Source organism: Quercus lobata, chromosome 4 (assembly GCF_001633185.2).
Source record: "Quercus lobata isolate SW786 chromosome 4, ValleyOak3.0 Primary Assembly, whole genome shotgun sequence".
NCBI lineage: Eukaryota > Viridiplantae > Streptophyta > Magnoliopsida > Fagales > Fagaceae > Quercus > Quercus lobata.
The window spans coordinates 58,959,004-58,984,734 of NC_044907.1; the positions used below are offsets into that span (position 1 = coordinate 58,959,004).

At 36.4% G+C, this 25,731-nt stretch overlaps 1 protein-coding gene across 1 annotated transcript; it reads right to left on the reverse strand.

The window, feature by feature from the left end:
- Positions 1-3,192: 3,192 nt before the first annotated feature.
- On the reverse strand, positions 3,193-14,289 carry LOC115986485 (UDP-D-xylose:L-fucose alpha-1,3-D-xylosyltransferase MGP4-like). The gene is made up of 4 exons (XM_031109562.1): positions 13,670-14,289; positions 12,281-12,442; positions 11,326-11,541; positions 3,193-3,858 (listed from the first exon to the last, which is right to left on the reverse strand). Exons 1-4 carry the CDS (start codon positions 14,153-14,155, stop codon positions 3,649-3,651), a joined length of 1,074 nt encoding a protein of 357 aa, XP_030965422.1. The 5' UTR covers positions 14,156-14,289; the 3' UTR covers positions 3,193-3,648.
- Positions 14,290-25,731: the final 11,442 nt, after the last annotated feature.

Sequence of the window (25,731 nt, forward strand, 5' to 3'; positions counted from 1 at the left end):
ATCTGTTGCTTTAAGTCATAACACTCGTAATCTCATGTCCATGGTCATGATATAATTGACAGTATTTATTCTTTGATCGCTTGCTAAGGTCTCCCTTCAACTTTTCTGGCCATCTTAAAGATGGATCGTCCTTGATCTACATGAACACTTGATTGAGTGAAGTATTCAAGGGGGGGGGGGGTGTAGCTTGAGTATCGTCATGTGGACAATCCTGTATTTTTGCTAAATTTCTTGTTAGACATTTTGGCCTTTTACTGATGAGGCCTCAAGTCTAGATGTGGCATGTAGTCTGGATGCAGAATATAGAATGGACAAGAACCTAATTCCATTTGCTCAAACTTCTTTTTCACTTTCTTTACAATAATAGTGTCCTTCGCATTTATGAAGCTCTATGCTAAGTGCAATAAATTTGCCATCGTCCAAGGGTCTCTGTCAAACATATGAAAGATGAACAACTCTAAGAAGACTCCATTTGGGAAAGCGGTTAGGAGCATTTTATCATCAGATTTGTCTACGAACAAAGCCTCCTTATTGAAACAGTTGATGAAAGATTACAGACTTTCGTTGTCTCCCTGTTCTATCTACAACAAACTAGACGTTGGACGCTTATGTCTTTAGCCTCCAATGAAATTGTTAACAAAGGACTTGCTCAACTCTTGGAAGGATGATACATTGTTAGTAGGTAACTTGATAAACCAAATTCTTGATGTGCCCTTTAGCATGGCGAGAAACCTCTACACATAATCTCATCAAGTATCCCTTAGAGATGCATCAAAGTTTTGAACAAGGCAATGTGATCACAAGGATCTAAACCCATCATATGAGTCCATATAAGGCACTCTGAATTTAAGAGGTAAAGCACGAGAAGTGATTGATGCAGTGAATGGGAAGTCTATACGATGGACTAGGTCGTCCAAGTTTATCTTCCCTTTCATGGCATCCATCATTTCTTACATAGTTGTCATCATTTGATTTACTTTCGCTTTTAAATGTGGTGCACCCTTGGCCATTGGGGCCTTTGACTGGTTTGAGTCCTCCCTGTTGGCATTACTATATGTACCTTCTTTTCCCTGGACTCATCCAAGTGCTTCCCTTCTGGTGATGGTTTTGATGATGTTTCCTTTGCCAATGGATTTGCTTTGCTAAATCCCAATTTTGCCATGTCAATTCTTCAACTGCAATTGCCATCGACTGCACTGCCTTTCGATGGGATCCCTATGGTAAGGATCTTTTTGGACTGGATCAGGTTATGGGCTAGACGCATCTCTTACCTTGGGGTTTTCTAGGTTGGTAGCCATTGATTGAGTTTGGACCATATAGCCCCTTTTGTCTTAAGAACATTAAAATGACTTTTCACATGAATTCCCATAGACGGTGCCAACTAATGAAGTATGATATCAATGGGTTGTATACTTTGAACTTTGTGTATGCTTTGAAGACCTAAAGAAGAAAGAAAACACTATCAGAGTGCACCGATGTGGTGCTGGCCAAAAACCCTCTAATGGTTAAGTCAGAAATTCTCCCAAGATCTCCATAACTCTCAAAAAGTGTAAGAGTTAGCAAATGGCTTTTAGTACCTTTGATTTGGTGAAGTCTGGCATTTATGTAGGGGATCTTGAGTGGGTCTACTTGTTTGGTTCCACTACTCTCATGGGAGATATGTGGGCCTAATGGAGTAAATGGGAGCGAATTTTGGGGAATTCAATCCCATGTTTTGAAGTAGTGAATTTGTGTGATAAACCATAAACCTGATGAAAGTGGCTAAAAATTACTAAGTGTCGAGCTTTTGATATTGTGGATGATGACCTTACTTAGACAATACCACATAGATGAGTTTTTGTCTTCCTCATTAAACGATCATCTTGGACGATGGTGCATTTTTATTCTTCATCAAAAATCATATAAATTCAGATTTTTATGTACTTGACATGATTGAATGTGAAACTACAAAATTATTTATTTGTTTATACAATTATTTTATATAATTGAAGGATTAATTATATCTTAATTCTTTTTTGTTTGCGTATGCTTTACTATTTTGATATTTTCTTATATAAGTTGTGTAAATATGTTAGAAAATTACTTAAATTTGTGTAGATTTTTTTTATTTAAAGCCAAGTTTGATGATTTCTATAGATTTTGTCAATTTATTTATATTTTAGTCTTTAAGACATTGACTGCAACAAATAAAATGTGGAGAAACTACCATCTTAAGAGCACTTGTGTCAATCAATACAAAATAGAAAAAAGTTATCAATTTCACACATTTTTCTCAAAAACTATCCACATTAGTCTGTCTATTATACTATTCATATACACAACTGTTACAGTAACATGTAAATATACAAGTTTATTGTAACTTTTTATTTTTTAAATATTTTTTTGTCTCTCCTTTCCCATCAGATTTTCTCTTTCTTCCTCTATTCTCTACCTTGACTTTATTCTTTTGTCAAAGCCATCCTAAATCTAGATTCAAACTCATCAAACCCATATGAATCACAAACCCAAATTGCAAAGAAGAAATAGAACATACCCATATTAATCATCAAATCCAAATTGCAAAGAAGAAGAACAAACCCATATGAAAAATTGCAAAGAAGGAGAAGAAGCAATGGCAGGAGCAGCAACAGATGAAGAAGCAGCAGCAATAGCTGAAGAAGGAGACAGAGGTCCAGCCATGGAGTTACGCTTTTGTGGTGGTCATGTGAGCTTCGGCCATGACCATGGAGGTCCAGCCATGGAGGTTTTGTGGTGGTCAGGAGAGAAGAGAGATGAGAGAGAGCGCCATGGTCAAGAGAGAAGAGAGAAAATGTGAGAAGAAATATAGGTAAAAATAATAATTTAATTAAAATGAGGTGTATAATAGATATTTTGACGTAAGCATTTTGTAAAATTAGTTGGATAAAATATAAAAAAGTAGGTTGTTATACTAAAATAGACAAAGAAATTTAGTCAAACTGATGTAAATGCTTTAAATTGGATATCTTTTGGATAAATTTTCTAAACTCGGTTGGTGCAATTTTAGGTAACTCAAATTTGACCCGAGCTTCAATTCACACGGTATTTACCAGAGTCAAATCTAACCACAAGCACCCCAACTTTTAAACTGAACGAAACAGAGAGATATTAAATGGACCACTTTTCATTTTGTTGATGGTTTATGCAAGTATCTAAAAACAGAAGATAATCATCTCAAAAATAAAAATAAAATAAAATAAGATTGCTTCAATGTTTGTAACGGTTGAAGAAAATAACTTATTTGGTTAGCATTACACAAAAAGAATAGAAATATTGAGGAAAACTTGTCAACAAAATTGAACTTCAACAGAAAAAATAAACTTGGTTGAAAAAGAGAACGATGGGCAATAAGGCATTATCCCAACTGTTACCACTGGTTGACATCTCCTTTATGCTAACTGGACCTCACCAAAGAATTGGAAATATCTGCCCCGTAAAATGCCTGACATTCTTTTTCAATTCTTGAAGAATCCATCAGTGCACAATAATGTTTAGCTGCAGACACATGTTCTTCACAGACTTCTTAAGAGTAGTCATTTTGCAAGAAGTCCCAAGTAGGCTGGAAGCATTTCCAACAGTCTCCAACAAGTCTGCTTGGTCCTACAGGGAGCTATATGGTCTTTTGGTTTATCATAATCTGCCTAGAGGGGACTCAAGGGCGTGATCATCAACCAACCAAAGGCCAAAGTCATGGAAGCGCTTTATCTTTTTCTCAAAACCTGTGATATAATTATTATGGATAATAACATGCATTCCCTTGGTCTCTTGCACCCATGTCTTGTTCTTGAAGTATAATCCTCCTGTTGGGAATGCAGCTTGGGGAAGCAAGTAGAGATCCACCTGCACAAAAAACTTCAACATCATATCTAAAGATTCCAACCAATACAAATTGTGAAGACAATGTTAGAGATTTCAGAAGCTCAAAAATCCACTAGTTCTCACTGTAGGCTGCATAGATTTGTTCTCATACTATTGAAGTATATCTTACAGGAGAGTTGAAGGAAGACCTTCATAAGGAATAGCTCTGAAACACATAAAAATCCACCTAGAACATATTCTGTACAACTCAGGCTGTGTTTGGCATCTCTAGTGAGGATACATTTCACAGTTCTCTAAGCAAAAAAAAAAAAAAAAAAAAGAAGCCTTTTTTGGTATGCAATTTCGGGTTCCGAGGAATGCACTTTATTGAGAATGCATTTTCCATTTCTCATTTTATGAAGCAAAAGAAGAATCCTCAAATTCTCATTTGCATTTCATCCTCAAAGCATTCCCTCCCTGGGCTTTCCTAGTATCTACTCATTGTCATTAAACTTCTTCAATATTAAAGGATTCATAACAAGGCAAGAAAAAATTATTTGCGTGTTACAGGCCAATATCAATACAATAAGTGTGTCTCAGGGAGGATTGATTGTGACAATGCCCTGTGATTGTCTTCTATGAAGAGTACCAGTAGAGAGAGAGGCTGATAAGTTGTCCTTGTTACAAGGTTGAAGTATCTAGCATGACAAATTTAAGGGAAAAAAGGAATTACTGAAATTTTGACGTGTCTTGGAATTAGTTTTTTTGTTTGTTTTTTGTTTTTATTCCATGACACAATTGTTGTTTTTGTCCTCCATTCTTTTCTCCTTAATTGGTTTCCAGCCTTCTTATTTTGGGCTAATTATCACATTCTTTTGTTCTTTTGAAGATCTTGTTGACATACCATCCATTGATTATTTGACAGTGCTTGAGTTTGATCTAAATTCAAAAGGATTGTGATTCTTTGGGTTCTTGATTTGACAGGTACAGCATGTTAACACAACATTATTTGCTAATTCTTTCTGGTATTGTTTTATCAATTTAAAGATACTGCGTATAGCATGATACGTTTTTAAAACAACTATCATGAATAGTTCATAATTTATATGTGCAGGTCATGATACGTTTTTAAAACAACTACCAGTCATTTTGGGACATGTATAGCAACATTGGACACACACGCACACATGATGCAAGTACATCATATTCAGAAACCTGTAAGGGACAGCAAGGGTGGATTATATGTTGTTGTTGTGCCATTAGAATTTCACTGGCATTATGTTATTATTATTTCTATTACTTATGGTGACTATTTAAGTAAATATTTCCAATTTTATGCACTGAATTTTACATTTTTAATGTTGGGATTTTTTTTTTTTTTTTGATAAGAAGAAAGTATTATTAAAAAAGGAGTAGCAAGAAAAATACAAAGATTCAAGGTAGTGAACAAAGAATGATAAAAAACAGAAAGACACAAGCACACTAAGCTATTCTAATAGACAAAAGAAAATCAATAAGAATAGAACAATCTGAGAGACCCAGCATCGAGACCAATCAAAGAGGGTCCGTTGGCATAAATCTACTAATTGAACCACAGTTTTCCCATTATCCTCAAAAGAACACTGATTCCGTTCAGTCCAAATAGTCCACATTAAATAACCTGGAACCAAATTCCAAATGTCAGAACTATGCTTCCCAAGCTAATGATACCAACAAAATAATAAGTCCACCACTAAACCTAGCATGAACCAATCGACCCCAAACAACCGAAGCATATGCGCCCACAAAGAATGAGCTATCGGACAAAAAATTAATAGGTGATCCACATATTTCGCATTACAATAGCACATGCAACAACAATTCGCTAGAGGGCGACCACAAAACTTAAGGTTATCCAAAGTTAAAATTTGACCATGAGCTAGTGTCCACGTAAAGAATGCTACCCATGAGCTGTTGTCCACAAAAAGAATGCTACCCTTTTAGGAACCTTAACTTTCCAAATGCCCTTCCAAGGGAAAGTAGAAGGAGCTGCATTACGAATCTTATGATAATAAGACCGGATATCAAACTTCCCACTTCCATTAAGACCCCAACTAAGACTGTCACACCCTCCACCCCTAGGAGTCCGGGTTTGGATGAGATGAAGTAGGGAGTAGGAAGCCACTAAATCCCAATCATTGAATTCCCTATAAAATCTTAAACTCCACGCTCTTTCATTATCACCAATTGGAGGGCTTAACACTTTAGAAATACAAGCTTTCTTATTGGCTGAACACATATAACTGAGGATAAAAAATTTTAAGAGAATCCTCCCAAGTCCACTTATTATGCTAGAAAAGAATACGAGAACCATCCCCCACCACAAAAGACAAATGCTTAGAAAAAGTGTCCCACCCTTCCCTAATACTCTGCCATAAGCCACAACCATGAGCCCTTCTACAAACTCTAGTGCACCAACCCCCTTTCCCCTCCTCATATTTCACGGCTATGACCCTCCGCCACAAATGAGTGAATTCATGGCCATACCTCCAAAGCCATTTCCCTAATAGGGCCTGATAAAAAGACACCAAATTCCAAATTCCCAAACCACCCACCATGTATTGAAGAATACTAGCCAAAGTCCCCACATTCACCTCCAAGCCAGTAAAAGCTTGAAAACAAGTCAAAACCAGCCTAATGGAAAGCATCTGCTCTCTAGAGGCATCACAAAAAAGAATGGTGTCATCAGCAAATAATAGGTGAGAAATACAGATACCGGTAGAATTAATAGGACCCACATGAAAACCCTGAATGAGACCACCTTCCTCAGTTTTCTTCATGATCCGACTTAAAACCTCCATGATCAAAAGAAAAAGAAGTGGAGACAATGGATCACCTTGTCTTAGACCCTTAGAGCTCCCAAAGAAACCAGCAGGAGATCCATTAACCAAAATTGAGAAGCGAACGGTAGTGACATATCTTTAGCCCTCCCCTCCATCTATCCCCAAAGTCCATCTTCTCCAACAAATAGAACAAAGTGTCCCAATTCACATGGTCATAGGCTTTTTCAATGTCTAACTTACACACCACCCCTGGAGTACCACCTTTCAGTCTACTGTCTAAACATTCATTAGCAATAAGCACTGAATCCAAAATCTGTTTGCCACCAACAAAAGAATTTTGCTGTTAGCACCAACCTCAATCTGTTAGCCAAAACCTTAGACAGTAGCTTATACACACTGTCAACTAAGTTGATAGGCCGAAAATCTTTTATATTCAAAGCATTATTTTTCTTGGGAATCAAAGATAGAAAAGAGGTATTCAGAGACTGTTCAAATTCTAAGCTCCTATAGAAATGGTCAAAAAATGCCATAACATCTTTTTCCACTACACTCCAGCATTTTTGAAAAAATGCCATAGTGAAACCATCAGGACCTAGGGCTTTATCACCCTCCATCTCTTGAAGAACCTTTACCACTTCCTCCTTAGAGAAATCCCTCTCAAGATCAAGCTGCTCATCCTCCTCAATTCTAACAAACTCCAATCCGTCCATGGAAGGACCATGGACGCCAAGTATCTGATTCAGTGTACAAATTTTGATAAAAATTAACCATCTTAGACCACACCTCTTCCTCATCATAGAGGACACCATCCACCTCTATACCTCAAATATGATTAGTTCTCCTATGGGAGTTTGCTACTTGATGAAAAAAGCAAGTATTATTGTCCCCTTCCTTGACAAATAATATCCAAGACTTTTGTCTCCAAGAAATCTCCTCCAAAGAGGCTAGATGTGCAATCTCACCTTTAATCTGAATACGACGAGTTTGTTCCTCCTGTGAAAGACCCAACAAGTCCTCCTTAGCATCCAAACCCAACAATTCAGATAAAAGACATTTCTTCCTAAATGCTAGATCCCCAAATTCCTCCTTATTCCACTTTTTCAAGTTTTTTTTAAGAGCTTTTAATTTACGAGCCAGAATAAAGCTTGGCGAACCCGAATAGCAATACCCATTCCACCATTGCCGAACTTTCTCTACAAAACCCTCTTCTTTCAACCACATATTTTCAAACTTAAAGGCACTTCGACCTTTATTAACACTACCAGCCACCACCAAAAGTGGGCAATGATCAGAAACTACACGAGGGAGTACACTTTGACACACATTTCCAAAATGATCTACCCAATCCACTGATGCCAAAGTTCTATCAATTCTTGACATACAATCTGTCCCTGAATCTCTAAACCAAGTAAACGAAGCCCCTTCAAGTGGTAAGTCCACAAGGTAGTTAGCCTCAAAGAAGTCTAAAAAAGCAACATCACCGGACTAAAAGCCTCGCAACCAAATCTCTCACTCGGATATTGAATGATATTGAAATCCCTAATCACAGACCATGTTGTATTCCACCTAGAGCGCATCTTTGTAAGCTCCTCCCACAGAGCACCCCGTTGACTATCATCATTAGGACCATACACTCCTGAACATACCCATACAAAATCATCTACAACCCCCTTCAGTAAAACATTAACAGAAAACTGACTAATAGTACAGTCAACTTTTTCATAAACTTTCTTGTCCCAAACCAGTAACACCCCCCCCCCCCCCTTGCAATGCCCACTGCATCTAGAGCAACCCAGTCAAGGAACGGACTACCCCAAAGGCTTCGAACAACAAAGGAGTTTAAAGAAGACAACTTAGTTTCTTGATAGCAAACAACATCACACTTCCACTCCTTGAGAAAAATTTTACAAACCTCTCGCTTCTGAGGATTGTTTAATCCCCTAACATTCCAAGATAAAAGCTGTAAACTCATTTAAAACTAGTAATCACCCCCGTATCTTCTGAAGAAACTCTATTCCTCCCCTTAGATGATACCCCATCATAATTAATTGAAGAAATCAAACCTTTAAGTTCCCTAAGCCCTTTCTAGCTTGGGTTCATAGTTGCTTTAGAAGTCCCAACGTTTACAACATCAATGTAGTCTTGTTCAAGGAGACGAAACAAAGCTAGACATTGATCTTCGTGTTTAACAATAGGAAAACCCACAATTCTACAGAAACTTTTCATCAGGTTACATACCCATTTCAAAATGTTCACCTCAGACCCCCGAACCTCTCCCTCTTCAACTTCCTAGATCACCTCCAACTCCTTTTGTTCATTGGGATCCCATTTAGATAGAGATGAACACTCCAATAAGCCACTCTCTTCCTCCCCATGAAAAAAACCACTAGGATTAACTTCACTGTGCTTTCACTGAAGCAAAAAATGCTTAGCCCCATCCTGTAACAACTCCTCCCTATCCAAATAGCTAGATGACACTAACTCAGCATGAGGATTGCTTCATTTTTCTCCCTTTTCACCTGATACCTTTGTTGAGTTATCTCTCTCCCCAAAAACAAAAGCCCTTCCCACTAATCAGACCTAATAGAGGTGAAAAGTGGTTTTGGTTAGCACCTTGATACTAGCGATGAGGAGAAACAACAGTCCTAGGCCCCGTCGATCTCGCCGGCATCCCACACTCAAATCCCTAGCCATTGGAGTCCAGTTCACATCCCCCATCCCTCAATTTGTCATTGTCTCGCTGATGGACCCAAGCTTGGAAGCCTCCGTCACACTCGCCGCTTCATCGAGGTGATCTCCCTCTATCCTGACAATCAATGTGACCTTCGAGGCGACATGAGGAGGGTCAACGATGAGGGCAAAGGCACATAGTTCCAATTTTGGCACTGCTGCTATCACCAGCGACTCAGAATTTCCACTCATTTTTCCCCTCGAGCTCTCGCCTATAACCCACGTACATGGAGCATCAAAACTGACTTGTGGTGGGTTCGGCTTGACTAAAATACCCATACTTTTTGAAGACATTGGTGCCATGGGTTGGGCTTTATCAAGCCCACCTGTTTGCTTTATAACTTTAGGCCCACCACTTAAATCCTTGGGCTAGTTGAACTCCTTGGCACCCAGACAAGTCACGATTCATCTCCCACCCTCAGGCTTGCACACACTTAAAAGCCAAAATAGCAGGAATATATCATAGATTTTTATTATTAAAATAGCATGTGTAGAGTACTAGTGTGATGCCTCCTCCTCCCCACCCTCATCCTCTCCACCCCCCTCCTCCACCCCACTCTCACCCTCTCCCTCAACCATCAACATCTTTTTTTCCTTTTTTGCCATCCTCACATATTCCTCCTCCCTCTCCCCTATGCTTTCCTCCACAGTTTGGGTTTTTCCCATACCCTTACCCCCCCTCCCCCATCACTACCTTCCCCATCCCCACCACTTCAAGGGCCTAACCAAGTTTTTCCTAAACAGCCTACCCTTGTACCTGCACCTCTAGCCACACCAATTTCTCCGTCCATAGAAACGTCACAAAACATCCCTCCTAAATCTCAATCCTCTGACCATGGGAGCAGTAAGAGGTCATTTCGCATTGATGCAAAATTTTTTTCTCTCTCTTTTGATGGGGGGCGGTCTGATTCGTATGCCATACATGAGACACGTCGGGATGTTAAGAGCTCTATTTGGGTTGGACGTAGGGGCATGGAGTGGATACTTACTTGTCTTGCAGATATTCGAGATTGGGTGCCTGGTCATGTTGTACTCTATAAGAGATTTAGGGAAAATGGGAAGTTGATAGAGTTCTGTGGGAGATCAAACAGAGCTGGTCTTTTTGTTGTTATTGCGGTATATTTTGGAGGGACTAAGAGAGGTTGTATAATGATACCAGCAAGCTCCAATCGTGCTGGTTGGTCTTTGTTTCAGAAAGAGCTAAGGAATTTTTGCTTTGGTGCAAAAAGGTATCTATGGCCAAAGTATCATTCAATAATGGTGGTGGCCAGAGTTGGAAGATTATGTCTGTTTATGGTAATCAGTAGAAGATTAGGAATTTTGAAAAAATTGGAACTAAATTGGGGCAGAACGTGATTCATGGAGATCCTATAGTAAATGTTTCAGTTATAAATGGTAGACCCAAGCGGGCATTTAATTTTAAGTGGGATTTTATGTAATGGATGTCAATATAAATGCTTGTAATCTTTTGTGTAAAATTTATGATTGTTAAAAAGATATTACTATTGCCATCCTATTAAAATTTGGTTTAAATGGGAAAAAAAATGCACTCTGCACTTCTTAAAACCAAACGCAATTTCATTTAGTATAATTACTTTTTAGTAAGAGTTTCAGCATAATGCCAAACACAATTTTTAAGGAAAAAAAGAAGTTTTTTTTTTTTTTTTTTTTGGGTCAAAATACTGAAGAAGAACCCATTCTGCTCCTAAAGTAGAGTTACCAGATGCAACCTAAATCAACCAGATTATGCAGACAACTCCAATATATCAAGATTTCCAGATTATTTATTTCCTACACCAAATTGCAATACTTTCAGCAGAAGCATAAATCCCCACAGGCCTTTTGAGACTTTGCTCTAAAGGGACTATTAAGATGACTAAGCTTTCCTAGAAATAAAAATTTAGTAGGGAATTCTGGGCTATGAAATAAACTAGGAAGGCAAATAGAAGAAAAAAACCTCTCCAGCAGTTTTATTCAATGCCCAGTTAAAACCAGGTTGGTCATTTGCTTTCTTTGCTTTGGACCATGGTTGTGATTGAAGTTCCTCAATCCACTTCTTCATAACCAGTTTTGCTCCACTAGTAGGGCGAAGGAAAATCATGCAGCTACATATGTAAGGGCGCCCTTTTTTCCCTGGAGGTGGCAAATCATGAGAGTGATTCAGTGGTTTAACCTGGTCAGTCAAAAAGAAGAAATTATTGATGATAGTTACAACGAAATAAAATTACGTTTACATCTTGTTTAAGATGATGCAAGTTCAAGATAAATTTACATTCAAGAAGCCTCAATTTAGATCTAATTACTTGTTAGATCCATGGCAATGCTAGAGGCATTGAATAACTGAATTCTGAGAACATCATCATATTGACTCAGCTTAAATCCACAAATAACTTTCACTAGCACTCCTCCGCTCAACGCCCCCCCCCCCCCCCCCGGGCGATTGATTTTGAAATTCAAGGTTGAAATGTCATTTGTTTTTCAGTTTTTCTTTCTCCTCTTTTTTGAGCTAAAATATAAAATTTTGACAAAGAGACACAAAAGCAGCAGTTCAGTTGCAATTGGAAGGCATCCAAAACATCTCAAGAAATCAACATTCTGAGGCAGGCTCCAGTAGAATGGAACTTGGGTGTGTTCGCTGATGTGATGTTCTTATGTTGCAAGACAAAAACAGAATAAATAAAATTGAAAAAACATTTCAACTAGTAACTGAGAAGATCATGATTTGTCCCTCTATTTCCCAATTTAGACAAACATAAATGGTTATGAGGAAACAAACAACCAGCATATTTAGATTTTGTTACAAATTGAGTTTGTATAGAATATAATGTTTTTGGTAGCTTATATGCAACACTTGGCACTATTTTCCATAAATGGCACACAGCAAAGGCAAGAAGCAAAGTAGGTGTACTTACTGCTGCCATATCATCTGTGAAGTACACATCATGACTCCCTTGCAAATAAGGAAATGGATCAGCCAACCAGACCATATCAACATCATTGTACATTACATTATATCCAAGTTCCAAAATATGGAGTAGGTGACGTGGCCTTCGGGATGTAAAATTAAAGAATCCCTGTACATATGAAACCAATTAGGATTGCTTCCAAATTGCAATGAAGTCAACAAAAAAATGGAGATAGACATTTCCAAGCATTGTATACTAACTGGCAGGAAAACAAGGAAATATTCAAGCGAAATGACACTGTAGTTTATACTACCAAGGAACATCAAAAGGGCAACAAATTCGTTAAGCAAACATCTAAATTCCAAACTCCTTGTTGCACTGATGCAAACAAAAAATACAACATGATTGATGTGATAAAAAGGATTTATATGTGGTTTTTTTTTTTTTTTTTTTTCATGATTTAGGCAATGACATTGGCATAACAACTTGGTCGTAGCAAGAAAAGTAGTTTTCAATTCAACAAATCAATTCAATTTTCACAAAAAGTGGTTAGGATCAATACACGTTACATAACTACAAATGTAGCACAAAAGCCTAAGTTTTAGAAGAACTAACAACAGCTAAGCACAACAAATGCTGCTTACAATCACAAAGACTTCAGATTGACAACTTTTAACATAAAAATACCACCTTTAAACTCACATAAAATAAGAAAATATAAAGCCAAAATACATTGTTAGTCCCTAAACTTTTAACTGATGAGCGATATAATCCCTGAAGTTCAAAGTGTGATCATTGTTAATCCCTAACAAACTTAACCTGATTGCTTTTAGTCCCTAAAAAGCTTAAGGTGATCAATTTTAGTCTCTAACAAACTTAAATTAATTGGTTTTTGTCCAACGTGTCTAACAGAGTGATGACATGGTAATTTTTAAGAAACTAAATAAAGCAATCACATTAAAAGAACTAAATTGCTCATGGGCTTAAGTTGCAAACTAAACTATAAAATAACTTAGGTTAGGATCAATACACATATTACATAACTACACATGTAGCACAATTTGCAACAATATATAAGCAGTTTAGCACAACTTGCAATTCCAATTTACAATGACTTTAGATTGCCAACTTTTTAACTTAAAAACACAGCATTTGAACTCACATATAAAATAATAAATGCTTAAATACATTGTTGTTCCTGAAAATTTGGCCCATTAGCGATTTTAGTCTATGATGTTTAAAGTGATCACTTTTAGATGTGGCCAAACTAAAATCAACCGATATAAGTTTGTAAGGAACTAAAATCGATCACTTTTAAGTTTGTTAAAGTTTAGGAAGGTACAGTTTGGGCAAAAATAAAATATAAATGAAACCCAGGTGTTAAAAAATACATACCTGTGAACCAAACTTATGGGCAGTTTGAGAATCAGGGGCAGGCGGGACGAGCACGGCGTGGCCAGGCCAAAGCTGATTAACCTTAAAAAGCGTGGCATAGTCCTCGGCAATGACAAGCACTTTGTCCTGATGCTTTTGCCTGGCAATGCTAATCAACCAGTTGTTAAGAAAAGGCAAGTAAGGGTGACTCACAGCGCAGACGATCACTGTACCGTTCTTGGCCACAAATGAAGCCGCTTGGGCCAGCGTGTAATCACGCCATTTGGATTGGGAAGAAGTGTTAGAGCTAATGGAGAAGAGGAAGTCAGGCATGCCAGCCAAGACACCGAGAATGATGAGAAGAGATAAGAGAAGAAGAGCAATTGGGGTGAAGATTGAAGACATGATGATGAAGGGTCTTGAGGAGGAGGAGCGTCGGTATAATAATGGGTTTGGACCTGAAAACGGGTTGTGAATTGGTCTTTGGTGTAAAAAAAATGCTGACATTTTTTGTGAGATTCTAGGAGAGGAATTTCTTGAGTTTGGAAAGGGATTTACTGAGAGATCTTTGAAGATCGAATCTGGGTGCTTCCCAGCCCAGGTGGCAGATCGTGAGATGACTATGAGAGTTTGTTTGGATTTTGATCATTTATGCAGTATTGCAATTTTCACCCTAATAACAATGCCTTCAAAAAAGAAAAAAAAGAAAAAAGAAAAAAGAGACAATATATTAAATGCTTTTATATATATATATATATATATATATATATATAAAATTAGCCGTTAACTCGTACGATACACGGAATTGTTTTAAATCAAATGTTTACATGTTAAAGCTTGAAAGTTTCTCTAATTTTAACTATTGAAAGCTAAATCGTCTCCAATATAAGATGAAAAATGTAGTTTGAACATTTCTTATGATGAAATTGTCAAAATTTTACACACAAGAGCATTAAAAATGAGATACATACAAATATTATTAAGTAATATATTACAATAATCATAATGTGTTCTTACATTTAGTTTAATAAGTACTACAAAAGAATCAGTAAATAGAATATATATACAATTGTGCTTATAGAACATTATAAAAGTCCCATTTTTTTCAATTTGGCACAGGCAACTTTTCAAAAACTTTGAGGGTGAAAGGTTGGCCATTCTTCTCTTCTCATGTATGAAGAACTATCAAAGCCTACTAGCTTACATTATATATTATGAAGTAATATGTTACAATAAATAAATAATAACCAACAATAATAAAGATGCAAGTTAGAATGGCACAAAACATAACATTTAGGCTTTAGCGGCTCTGACAATTTGATCCAACACCTACACTAGATCCAACACCCATTCCACTAAATCATATAACATTGACAATTTTGTTGCCATCTCAAATTTTGAGCAAAACTAAAACTGCATTTGATGAAGCAAAATCATAAACAATCAAATGCATATTATATAAACACAATCAAATGAAAATAGAATATAAAAAAAGGCATATTACTTGACTTGTAAATAGACCCACAATTTCTACACAATAATACAAACGCCATGAATAACAATGTTGATTCAGCGAAACAATAACCACATGGGCAAACAAATCAAAACCAATAAAACAATCACAACCGTAAAAACCCAAATATGCACAATTAACGCAACCCACAATATGTTGACAATATCTGGTAATTACAAAATAGATTGAAACCCAGACTTTTAAAACAAATGGTCAAAACACGTTCATTAAACGCAAACACAAATACAATGTAATTGCAAAATGCAATCACAAAATGTAGAAATTCTATGCAAAAACATAAAATCTCTCAGATTACAACTTGTTAGGACATATGTGATTCACTTGTTAGGAACATATGTCACTATTTTATGTAATTGGCTAATTCTTTGACAAAACACACTTTACTTGTAATTGGGTAGATTTAGGATGTGTTTAATACTTTAAGAAACCTTGTTTCAAGTTAAAGTGTTAAAGTCATGCAAGTCTGTCCAAGATTCAAGTGCAGAAAGTACTGTTCATTAAAGTTCGACAGCTAGCCATCTATCAAGCCTTGAAAAACTGTTCTAGCCCGTGGCTTGACAGCAGCTCGACAGATAGGCATCTGTCGAGGTTTATGAAAAACAGAGTTTCAATTCTGCTTTGACTTCAATCCGTGATTGTATGTTTGGGCTTTCTTTTCTCACAACCCTAGACATATAAAAGGATTATTTTAAGGGCCGTCAAAGGTGGAGCAAGTTGCATAAGTGTTGAGCAAAGTTTGTTCAAGCAAATTGTGACCGGAGACAGAATTTGCCCTAATTCATCTTTCTTGTGAAGAAGTTGCTATATTTGTGCACTATAGGGTTTTGTAACCAAGGAGCTTCTCGATTTTCATCGTGTGATGAACTGAAGAACTTTGCAACCAACAACCTTCTCTAGTTGGTGATTGAAGTCGTGTACTGGGATCCGCGCAATTGGTTAGTCACGTACTGGGAGCCGTGCATTACAAGGAGAAATTGTCACTACAGAACAAGTCCAATTGGGTATTGGGATAAGAGTTCAATTGTAGGTTGGTATAAGGTACTAAAATTCGTTTACTTATAATCGCTTGTTGTGATAATAGTGGATTCTCGGGAATGGTGTCCTTAAAATCACCTCGTGGGGTTTTGCCTCGGTGGTTTTCCCCATTCGTAAACAAATTACCCGTATCAAATTTAATTTCCGTTGCGTTTAGTTATTTGGTGATTTGTTTATGCTACCATGCTCATTGCATGTAATTGATTAATTAATAAACTTGGATAATTAATCAATAATTTATCACAAGGGGTCAATTCGTTTTTTGGTCTATCAATTGATATCAAAGCAAGCACACTCTTATTAGGTTTTAATCTTTACTGTATGATCCATTAACCTCCTGTTTGTCATGGATAGATGACAGTCTCTCATTATACCTCCTATATTTGATGGCACTAACTATGCATACTAGAAAGTACGCATAAGAGCTTTCTTATAGTTTCTAGATGAAAAGGTGTGGCAAGTTGTTGAAATAGGCTGGACTAAGCTAAAGGAAGCGCCAGCTGATTGGGATGATGCCAAGATCAAGGCGGCAAACTTCAACAGCAGGGTATTGAATGCCTTATTCAGTGCGATCACTAATAAGGAGTTCAAGAAGATATCCTCCACTAAAACTGCTAAGGAAGCATGGACCATTCTCCAGACAACCTATGAGGGAACCAAAGCTGTCAAGGATTCAAAACTTCAAAGGCTTACTACAAGCTTTGAAGAGATTAAGATAGAGGAGGATGAGTCGTTTAATGAGTTCTATGCCAAGTTTAAGGACATAGTGAACTAAGCCTTCAACTTTGGGGAAACCATTCCTGAACCCAAGATTGTGAGAAAGGTGCTCAGATCTATACTTGAGAGATTTCATGCCAAAATTACCATAATAGAAGAATTAAAGGACATTGACAAAATTCCTTTGACAGAGCTGGTTGGTAATCTGCAGATCTATGAGTTAGGTTTAACAAGAATTGGTAAATCGAGTAAGAGCAAGAACATAGCATTGAAGGCCAAGAGCAGTGATACTGATGAGTCTTTAGACGATAAAGATTCTAAGATGAAGTCCTACATCACCAAGCAATTCAAGAAGTTTATGAAGAATGCAAATGGAAGGGGCTTTGACAAGGACCATAGGCAATCCAGTTCTTCTCAATTCAAGAGCCAAGACAAAGGGAATAAGGATGTTAGGGATGGTGGCTAGTACACTGTTTCCTCAGGACCAAAGTGCTTCGGGTGTCAAGGCTTTGGACATATGAAATAGGAGTGCCTCACATATCTCAAGACCATTGGGAAAATCAAGGCACTTGCTGCTACATTGAGTGACATTGAGCCTGAGGATGATTCCAATAATGAGGATGACGGAATCCTGAATGCCTTCACTGCCACTATCAATCCTAGTGAGGGGATTTTTGAAGATGTGGATGAAGAAGAGGAATTGGTGGAGTCCAAGTTTGAGAAGATGGATGAATAAGATGACATCCATATAGCCTATGCAAAGTTATACAAGGTCTTAGAGAAGCATGAGAAGATGTATAGGTTGACTACCAAGAAGCTTAGTGATGTAGAGCTGGAACGAGAAGAGCTTTCCACAAAGTTTGATGAAGGCAATCAGACTATTGGAGCACTGAGGTTTAAGAACAACTTCTTGGCTAAGAAGACTAAGAAGCTTGAAGCAGAACTATTCCAAGTCAAAGCTCAATTGGAGAGGACTTCAAGTGATGAGATTCTAAGTCTTCAGAAATCTGCTTCTGATCGAACCGGTTTAGGGTATGATTTCTCTTCTCCTAGTATTGCTTCTATTAGTACTACTGTTTTTGTTCCTCCTGCTAATAATATTGAAACTGAGAAGAATGTTGTTAAAAATGATTTAGCTAGTGAGAACATAGATAAAGGTAAATTTATCTTAGAAACACACCCTAAGCAGGATAAGAAAGAAGCTAAAAACCCTAGGGCTAAGAAGGTTAACTCTTAAAAGCCTAAACAAAAGAAGCAGTATCTCTGTCATCACTGTGGAGTTGATGGTCATACTCGACCTAAGTGCTATAAGTGGCTAGTCATTCAACAGAACAACGACATGATAGCATCGGGAAACCAGAATTAATTTCCATCTTCTTTTGCTCCTCTTGGAGATTTTCTTAAAGACCTCATGTTCCTTTCGAACTTGAATGGTTTCAATTCTTCTCACTCACCACCAATTCAAGGGTTTACTTAAAGGAAATGTTCTTCCAAGGTGTGGAAGGAAAAAGGCTCCAAGTGATTATGTCATTTTTTTTCTTTCTCCTCTTCTTGTTTTTGTTTGTATTACTTGAGTGTTTTGCTTTACTGTTTTGAGTCAGTCTAGTTTTATGCTTTCTTTGTTCAACATGTTTTTGTTTGTTTTCAGTTTTGGTTTTTTTTTTTTTTTTTCATATAAAAATAAAAAAATTTTGAAAAAAAAATCAGAAAAATAAAAAAACAATGTGTGTTTGTGTAGATTGGTACTTGCGTATTTTAGATGGCCATTGAAATAAAGTTTTCTAAACTTTGTATCTCTTGTAACTTAGATGAGCATCTCTATGCACAACTAAGCAAGTAAGCTTTGTGGCTCTTGTTTGTGATGAGTAATATTAAGTAATCTCTTGTACTTAATACTCGTATCACTCTTTTTTACAGGAAGGACTAGAAAATCATAAGAGAAATGCATAAATAACCATCTCATCACTGTTGCCCGCCAATCCGGAAATGACATTTGTATGCTTTGGCATAGTAAAAGTGGAATGTCAAAATGCTTAACATCATTGGGTATTTCTTTTCTATCTCTTATATGCTCATGCATGATATGCTTATTAAAAGAAAAATATGCAAAGAAAAATAAAAAACGAAAAGATCAAAATGCTTTATATATGATTGCAAACATGTATTTTAGGAGATGTGGGAGTTATATGATGTACTTTGAAGGTGATAGTCCTCATCAAACAGTTATGATTGTGTGTGAGTTAAAGTGATTTTCTCATATCTCAAATCGTCATAACATGTATACACTTATGCAATTTTGTGATGTTTTTCACACACAACACGTAATATTCTTTGCTACTTTTGATACATGTGCAGGTACAATGTGATTTGGCTATCACAATGTTTACATGTGTTAATGTATGCTCACTAAACTGTCTTGACTTGTTTTTGAAATATAAAATTGGTTAGACTTGTTTAGTGTGTGTGTGTGTTTTTGGGACCTATGTGCTAAATTGTTTTTGGTTGAGAGATGATTTTGAGTGTTCAAAATGCTGTTTGGATCATTAGTTGAGTTGCATATTTGATTGCATTCATATCTGTATTTTTCTCTTCTTGAAAAACTGTTTTTAAGCAATCTCAACACTTCCTCGACACCTCTTGATACTTGCCTTATCTATCGAGTTCTTTAGTTGCTTTTTATCGCAATCTCAACACCTCTCGATAGCTAGGTAGATCAATCGAGAAAGTTCTTGTCCCTTTGATAGCTCCTCGATCCATCGAGCTTATTTTGCTGTGGACACCTCTAGACACCTTCTCGATAGTTGCATCCGACAAAACTTTCAAAGCTTGACACCTCTCTCGACACCTCTATCTGTCGATATTTACTGAACTTTTATATAAGGGTTCAACGCGATTCGGACTTCATTTCACTTGATCTCTCTCGATCTGTTCGTGTCTTTTCACCTCCTAATCTTCCCTCTCTCACTCCAAACTTCATCCTAAGTTGATTTTCGGCCTTAATCAAGTTTCTCATTACTTGGTAAGTGTCTAAATCCTTTATTCTTCATGCATTTCATACATTAGACCTAGGTTTTGGGTTTTTGAAAATTTTTTGTGGTTTTTCAAAATTAATGAAGTTATTGTGAAATTTTGGGTTGGTTTTTGTGAAAATGCTTTAAAATCTTCATGCATTGCATCCCATGTGCATTATAACTATATTTTCATACATTTAGATGTGTTATATATGTTAAACTGCTTGTGTGTTGGTAGGTTTGTATTGGGCTGAGTCCATGATGCAATTATCTTTGCACGTCAGTTGCTTATGTATTTTCTTACATATGTCCTTTACACTCAATATATTTTTATATATTTGAACTGTTTTTGGGACTTTTCTGAGTGTTTCTTTCTTCCCCCTCACTCTCTAGTTTACGTTAGTGTTGTCATAGGACCGAAATATAAGTCTACTCTATCCTGGAACTCTCTTCATTCTGGGGCATCCTTCTTCTTCTAATCCTACCCCCTCTTCTGTTTGGTTCCGTGATGAGCAAGCCCGAAAGGACTTCTCGGAGAACTTCTCTAGATGAGGTACTCATTCAGAACACCGAGTCATTTTGTCGGACTTCTCTGACATTGACCTACCTACTATCATTCACAATTAGGGTGGGAGTCACTGTGTGACGTCCCGATCACCTGTCCATCCATGCTGATCTAGGAGTTTTACTCTAACATGCATGGACTTGATTCTTTAGTACCTTTCTTCATTACTCGCGTTCAAGGTACGCGTATAGTGGTCACATCGGATATTGTATCCGAGGTGCTCCATGTCCCGAGGGTAGAGCATCTTGACTACCTTGGTTGTGAGCGTCTGAGGATTGGGTCCAAAGACGAGATGATTTCTGCCTTTTATGAGCATCCCGCTGATTGGGGCGATCGTCAATTTACTCCATGTTCGACCTTTGCTAAAGGTCCTAAATTAATGACATGGTTATGACTTTTGTTCTTCATCCTTTTTCTCATTATAACTCTATTACCGAGCCCCGTGCTCGATTTTTGCTTTCTTTGTTAGAGCATCTCACTATAGATTTTCCCTCACATTTCATTCTTTCCATCATAGATGTTTATAGGGATACGACGACCCATGATAAGCTCATCTTCCCTTCAGCTATCACGAGGATCTTACGCCATTTTTCCATTCCCTTCCCTATTTTCGACCACTTTCACGTTATGTATGTCATTGACTATGCTACCGTTAATCAGAGCGAGGCATAGTTTTGTTCAAGACGGTCCGGTCCGACAGCTTTTCCCACTCCTTCAGCTCCACCCACCTCTGTTCCCTCTACTTCTGTGGGAGGTGTGACTTTGGATGCGATCATGGCGCAGTTTCAGCGTATGGATGCTTGCCTTGATACACTCTCTACTAAGTTGTATCAAGTGAACACCCATGTCAGCCGTATTGCTAGACAGTAGGCTCACCTTCGTGGCTTTGTGGAGTCTCCCTCTCCTCCTCCCGTGACACCTGAGGCATTTGAGGACGACGACGACGATGATGATACTAATGGAGATGCTAGCTCTTCCAACTCTGATGAGATGTCTACTTGACACTCTTACCCTTTGTCACTCGTGACAAAAAGGGGAATTAGTTTTGGTTATGAGAGTAGTCATAGTTAGGGGGAGGGTTAGCATAGGAGATTTTTGTTAGGGGGAGTGTGTACATTGAGGGATGTAGTGAGGACTTGATGTATTTTTTTTCTTTTCTTTCTATTTCAGATACATCATATCTTGTATATTGTAGTCTTGTGACCGTTTTGATATACATTGTACTTATATTCCTTTTATATTGATGTATGTTTTTCTTTTCACCTACTCTTACCATGTTTTGTTTCTTTTCTTTCTTTATACACATATTTCTTATATTTTGTATGCAATCTATTATTTCTGTTTCACACTAAGATGCCTTGATGAGTTTTGTTTAAAGTGTTTCAGAAATACAGGTTGTCAAAGTCTTTCTTGTCATAAACTCACTTCTTGCAAAGTTTTTCAAGAGTTTGTGTTAGGATAGATTTTATTGTATTCAACAAGTGAATATGAGTTGAGTGATTTATGACTTCTCTCATATGTTTATTTGTTTGTTGTGGTTTTGTCATGAATTGCCAAAGGGGGAGATTGTTAGGACATATGTGATTCACTTGTTAGAAACACATGTCACTATTTTATGTAATTGGCTAATCCTTTGACAAAACACACTTTACTTGTAATTGGGTAGATCCAGGATGTGTTTAATACTTCAAGAAATCTTGTTTCAAGTTAAAGTGTTAAAGCCATGCAAGTCTGTTCAAGATTCAAGTGCAGAAAGTGTTGTTCATTAAAACTCGACAACTAGCCATCTATTGAGCCTTGAAGAGCTGTTCTAGCCTATGGCTCGATAGCAGCTCGACAGATAGGCATCTATCGAGGTTTATGAAAAACAGAGTTTCAGTTCTGTTTTGACTCCAATCTGTGATTATATGTTTAGGCTTTCTTTTCTGACAACCCTAGATATTTAAAAGTATTAGTTTAAGGGCCATCAAAGGTGGAGCAAGTTGCACAAGTGTTGAGCAAACCTTGTTCAAGCAAATTGTGACTGGAGACAAAATTTGCCCTAGTTCATCTTTTTTGTGAAGAAACTACTGTGTTTGTGCACCATAGGGTTTTGTAACCAAGGAGTTTCTCGATCTTCATCGTGTGATGAACTGAAGAACTTTGCAGCCAATAGCCTTCTCTAGTTGATGATTGAAGTTGCATACTGGGATCTGCGCAATTGGTTAGTCACGTACTGGGAGCTGTGCATTACAAGGAGAGATTGTCACTACAGAATAAGTCCAATTGGGTATTAAGGTAAGGGTTCAACTGTAGGTTGGTATAAGGTACTAGGATTCCTTTACTTATAATCGCTTGTTGTGATAATAGTGGATTCTCGGGAGTGGTGACCTTAAAATCACCTAGTGGGGTTTTTTCTCGGTGGTTTTCTCCATTTGTAAACAAATCACCCGTATCAAATTTAATTTCCGCTGCGTTTAGTTATTTGATGATTTGTTTGTGTTACCACGCTCATTGCATGTAATTGATTAATTAATAAACTTGGCTAATTAATCAATTAATATATCACAAGAGGTCAATTCGTTTTTTGGCCTATCACAACTTGGTAGACCCATTGCAAAGTTCTCTTCATAAATTAAGATATAATAATAATTGCAAAGGAGAAAAACCTCTTTCTACGCTTGCACCCCTTGGCTTTGCTTAATGATCTTAAAAAAGTTAGTCTAGTAAGAGTGAATTAGAGAGAATCAAAATTTGCTTCAAAGATTAAAATATGACTCAATAACTTGAATTAAAACACTAAGATGAAAAATGGCATTAAAACCCAAAACTTTCCCCGTATAGAGAGAAAGTTTGTCATATAGAGATAGGGGGTGAAAAATGAACTGAAGTTGTTGTTGTTTTCTTTTTCTTTTCCTAAAGAAATATAACATGAAATGTATCAATAACTGTGCAAAATTAATAACTACCTAGTGGAACAGTGCAATTGAACACCAACACTTGCAAAAATAGTTCTGAAACGGTTTGCTTGAACAGACACATTTTTTGTGCATTTTTAAACGTAGACGTGGTATTAATTTATGTAGCCATGTGGCGCAATGAGGAGTGATTAACAAAAAGTCAAACGTTTCGACTATTAGTTATTACTAGCGTTTAACCTGCGTAATGCGCGAAATCATTTTACATATTAATAAACTTTGCATCCAACATAAACTTAGTTATCATACTTCTACTACATATATTCAAACTTAAATAACGTAGTATATTTAAGCATATAGTGTCCAATATCCCCTAAAATTTTTAAAAATTAGTTTCTTCAAATCACTCATGTGTGTACTTCCCTATTATGAGAGACTAAAAAAAAAGGAATCTAACTTTAATCAATTAAAACTTACATGACAATTTCAAATAGCAAATCTGCTATTCTTAGGAACCACAATGAATCACACAGAACTAAAACTTGCAAGACAATTTCAAATACCAAATCTACCATTCCTAGGAACTATAGTGAATTAAACCATGAGATTAGAGAATTTTACAACCAAAAAGTTTAAAAGAAAAAAATGGCTACTGGTTTATGAAACAAAAATTTAGAAAAATATTAGTCAAATAATAATGCATAATCAATAGTACATTGGAATCTCAAATTCTAAAACCAAACCAAGATATAACCCTTAAAAGAGACATTGAATCCAACTTTTCAATCACAAAAGAAAAAAGAAAAAGCGGTAGTGCATAATAAAGCCACAATATATAAACAAAATAGAATTCCACCTGCAACAAATAAAATGCATAATCAATAGTACATGGGAATCTCAAATTTTAAAATGAAACCAATTCATAAATCATAACCCATAAAAACAACATTGAATCTTAATCTTGACCCTAAATTTCAATTGCAAAACAAAAAAAGAAAAAAAGAAAAAGAAAAAGCTCACAATCCCGAAAAGTTGCAATGATACAGAGAAAATTTGTTAACAACCCTTGTAGTGATAAACAAAACAGATATATTAGATTATACACACACCCAAGTTATGGAATTCATGAAACTTTTCACCCATTATTATGTAATCATCTATTCATAAATGGATTTCTTTTATGTCCACGTCCAATTAATTACATGACCCAGCCAACAGCAAGAATTATTTCTAGTAGTACTAAATAGACAATCACTTTTAAGTGAATGCATTAACACCACTCACAATTTTACATGAAATTTATATCAATACCTGTAAGCTCCTTTAGCAAAACTTGACATTTATCAAAATTCATCATCTACCACTATAAATTGATGCAAGAAGGTCACTCCTAAAAATAAATGATTTTTTAAAAATCATAACATAATGAAAATGATAGATGTAAAAATCTATAGAATAACACATAGGAATGTAATGAAAACAACAATGTGAACTGTGAATCAAATTTTAAAGTAAATGTACATATGGTTTATCATATTTGTGGTTTTCTTACTAAGTCTTAGTGATACCCATTGAGAAGGTTCAAACAGGGCAAAAAAATTTAAAAAAAAAATTAAAAAAAAACCTTTTACAAACCTTTTCTTTTAAAGATATATAGATAATAGGTCATACAATATTAATTGATTTGTGGTAAATTATGATGAAATAAGCTTCAAGGCCCCTATATTTATAATTCACTTAAGTCAAAAAGTAAATTCCCAAAGTCATAATCTATTAATTTTAAAGACAACCACACAAAAATACATGTAAACGCTAATAGTTCTATACAAACAAAATTAAAACTTAAAGAAATAAAAATTGAAAGAAGAAGAAGAATAAGAAATATTAAAAGAAATTCTTACCCCAAAATTCTCAACCACAAGTTCATGTTGTCTTTCCTAGCATGCCTCTTACTTTTGCACATCCTTTACAAAACTCACTCTAACTTGAAACACCTAAAGCAATCCCAACCAAAATGAAAATATCACCCATTGAAAAGCCATAAAAGAGTCAAACTTTACACATATAAATAGACTTTACACACATACACATATACATGGAGAAAGATAGATACCTTGCAGGTAGTGTAGATATCAATGGCTTGAACTGAAAATTGAAAGGGGCTATACAAAGGTTTGAAATAGGTGGACAACCTAGGTGCTTTGGTTGGGATATTGAACAGTATTCTACAGTGGGAAGAATCAGCAAAAAAACATCAAGGTATAAGACTCATCATATTCTAATAATTATGAAAATCCTTGTAGTAAACAAAACAAATGTCATGT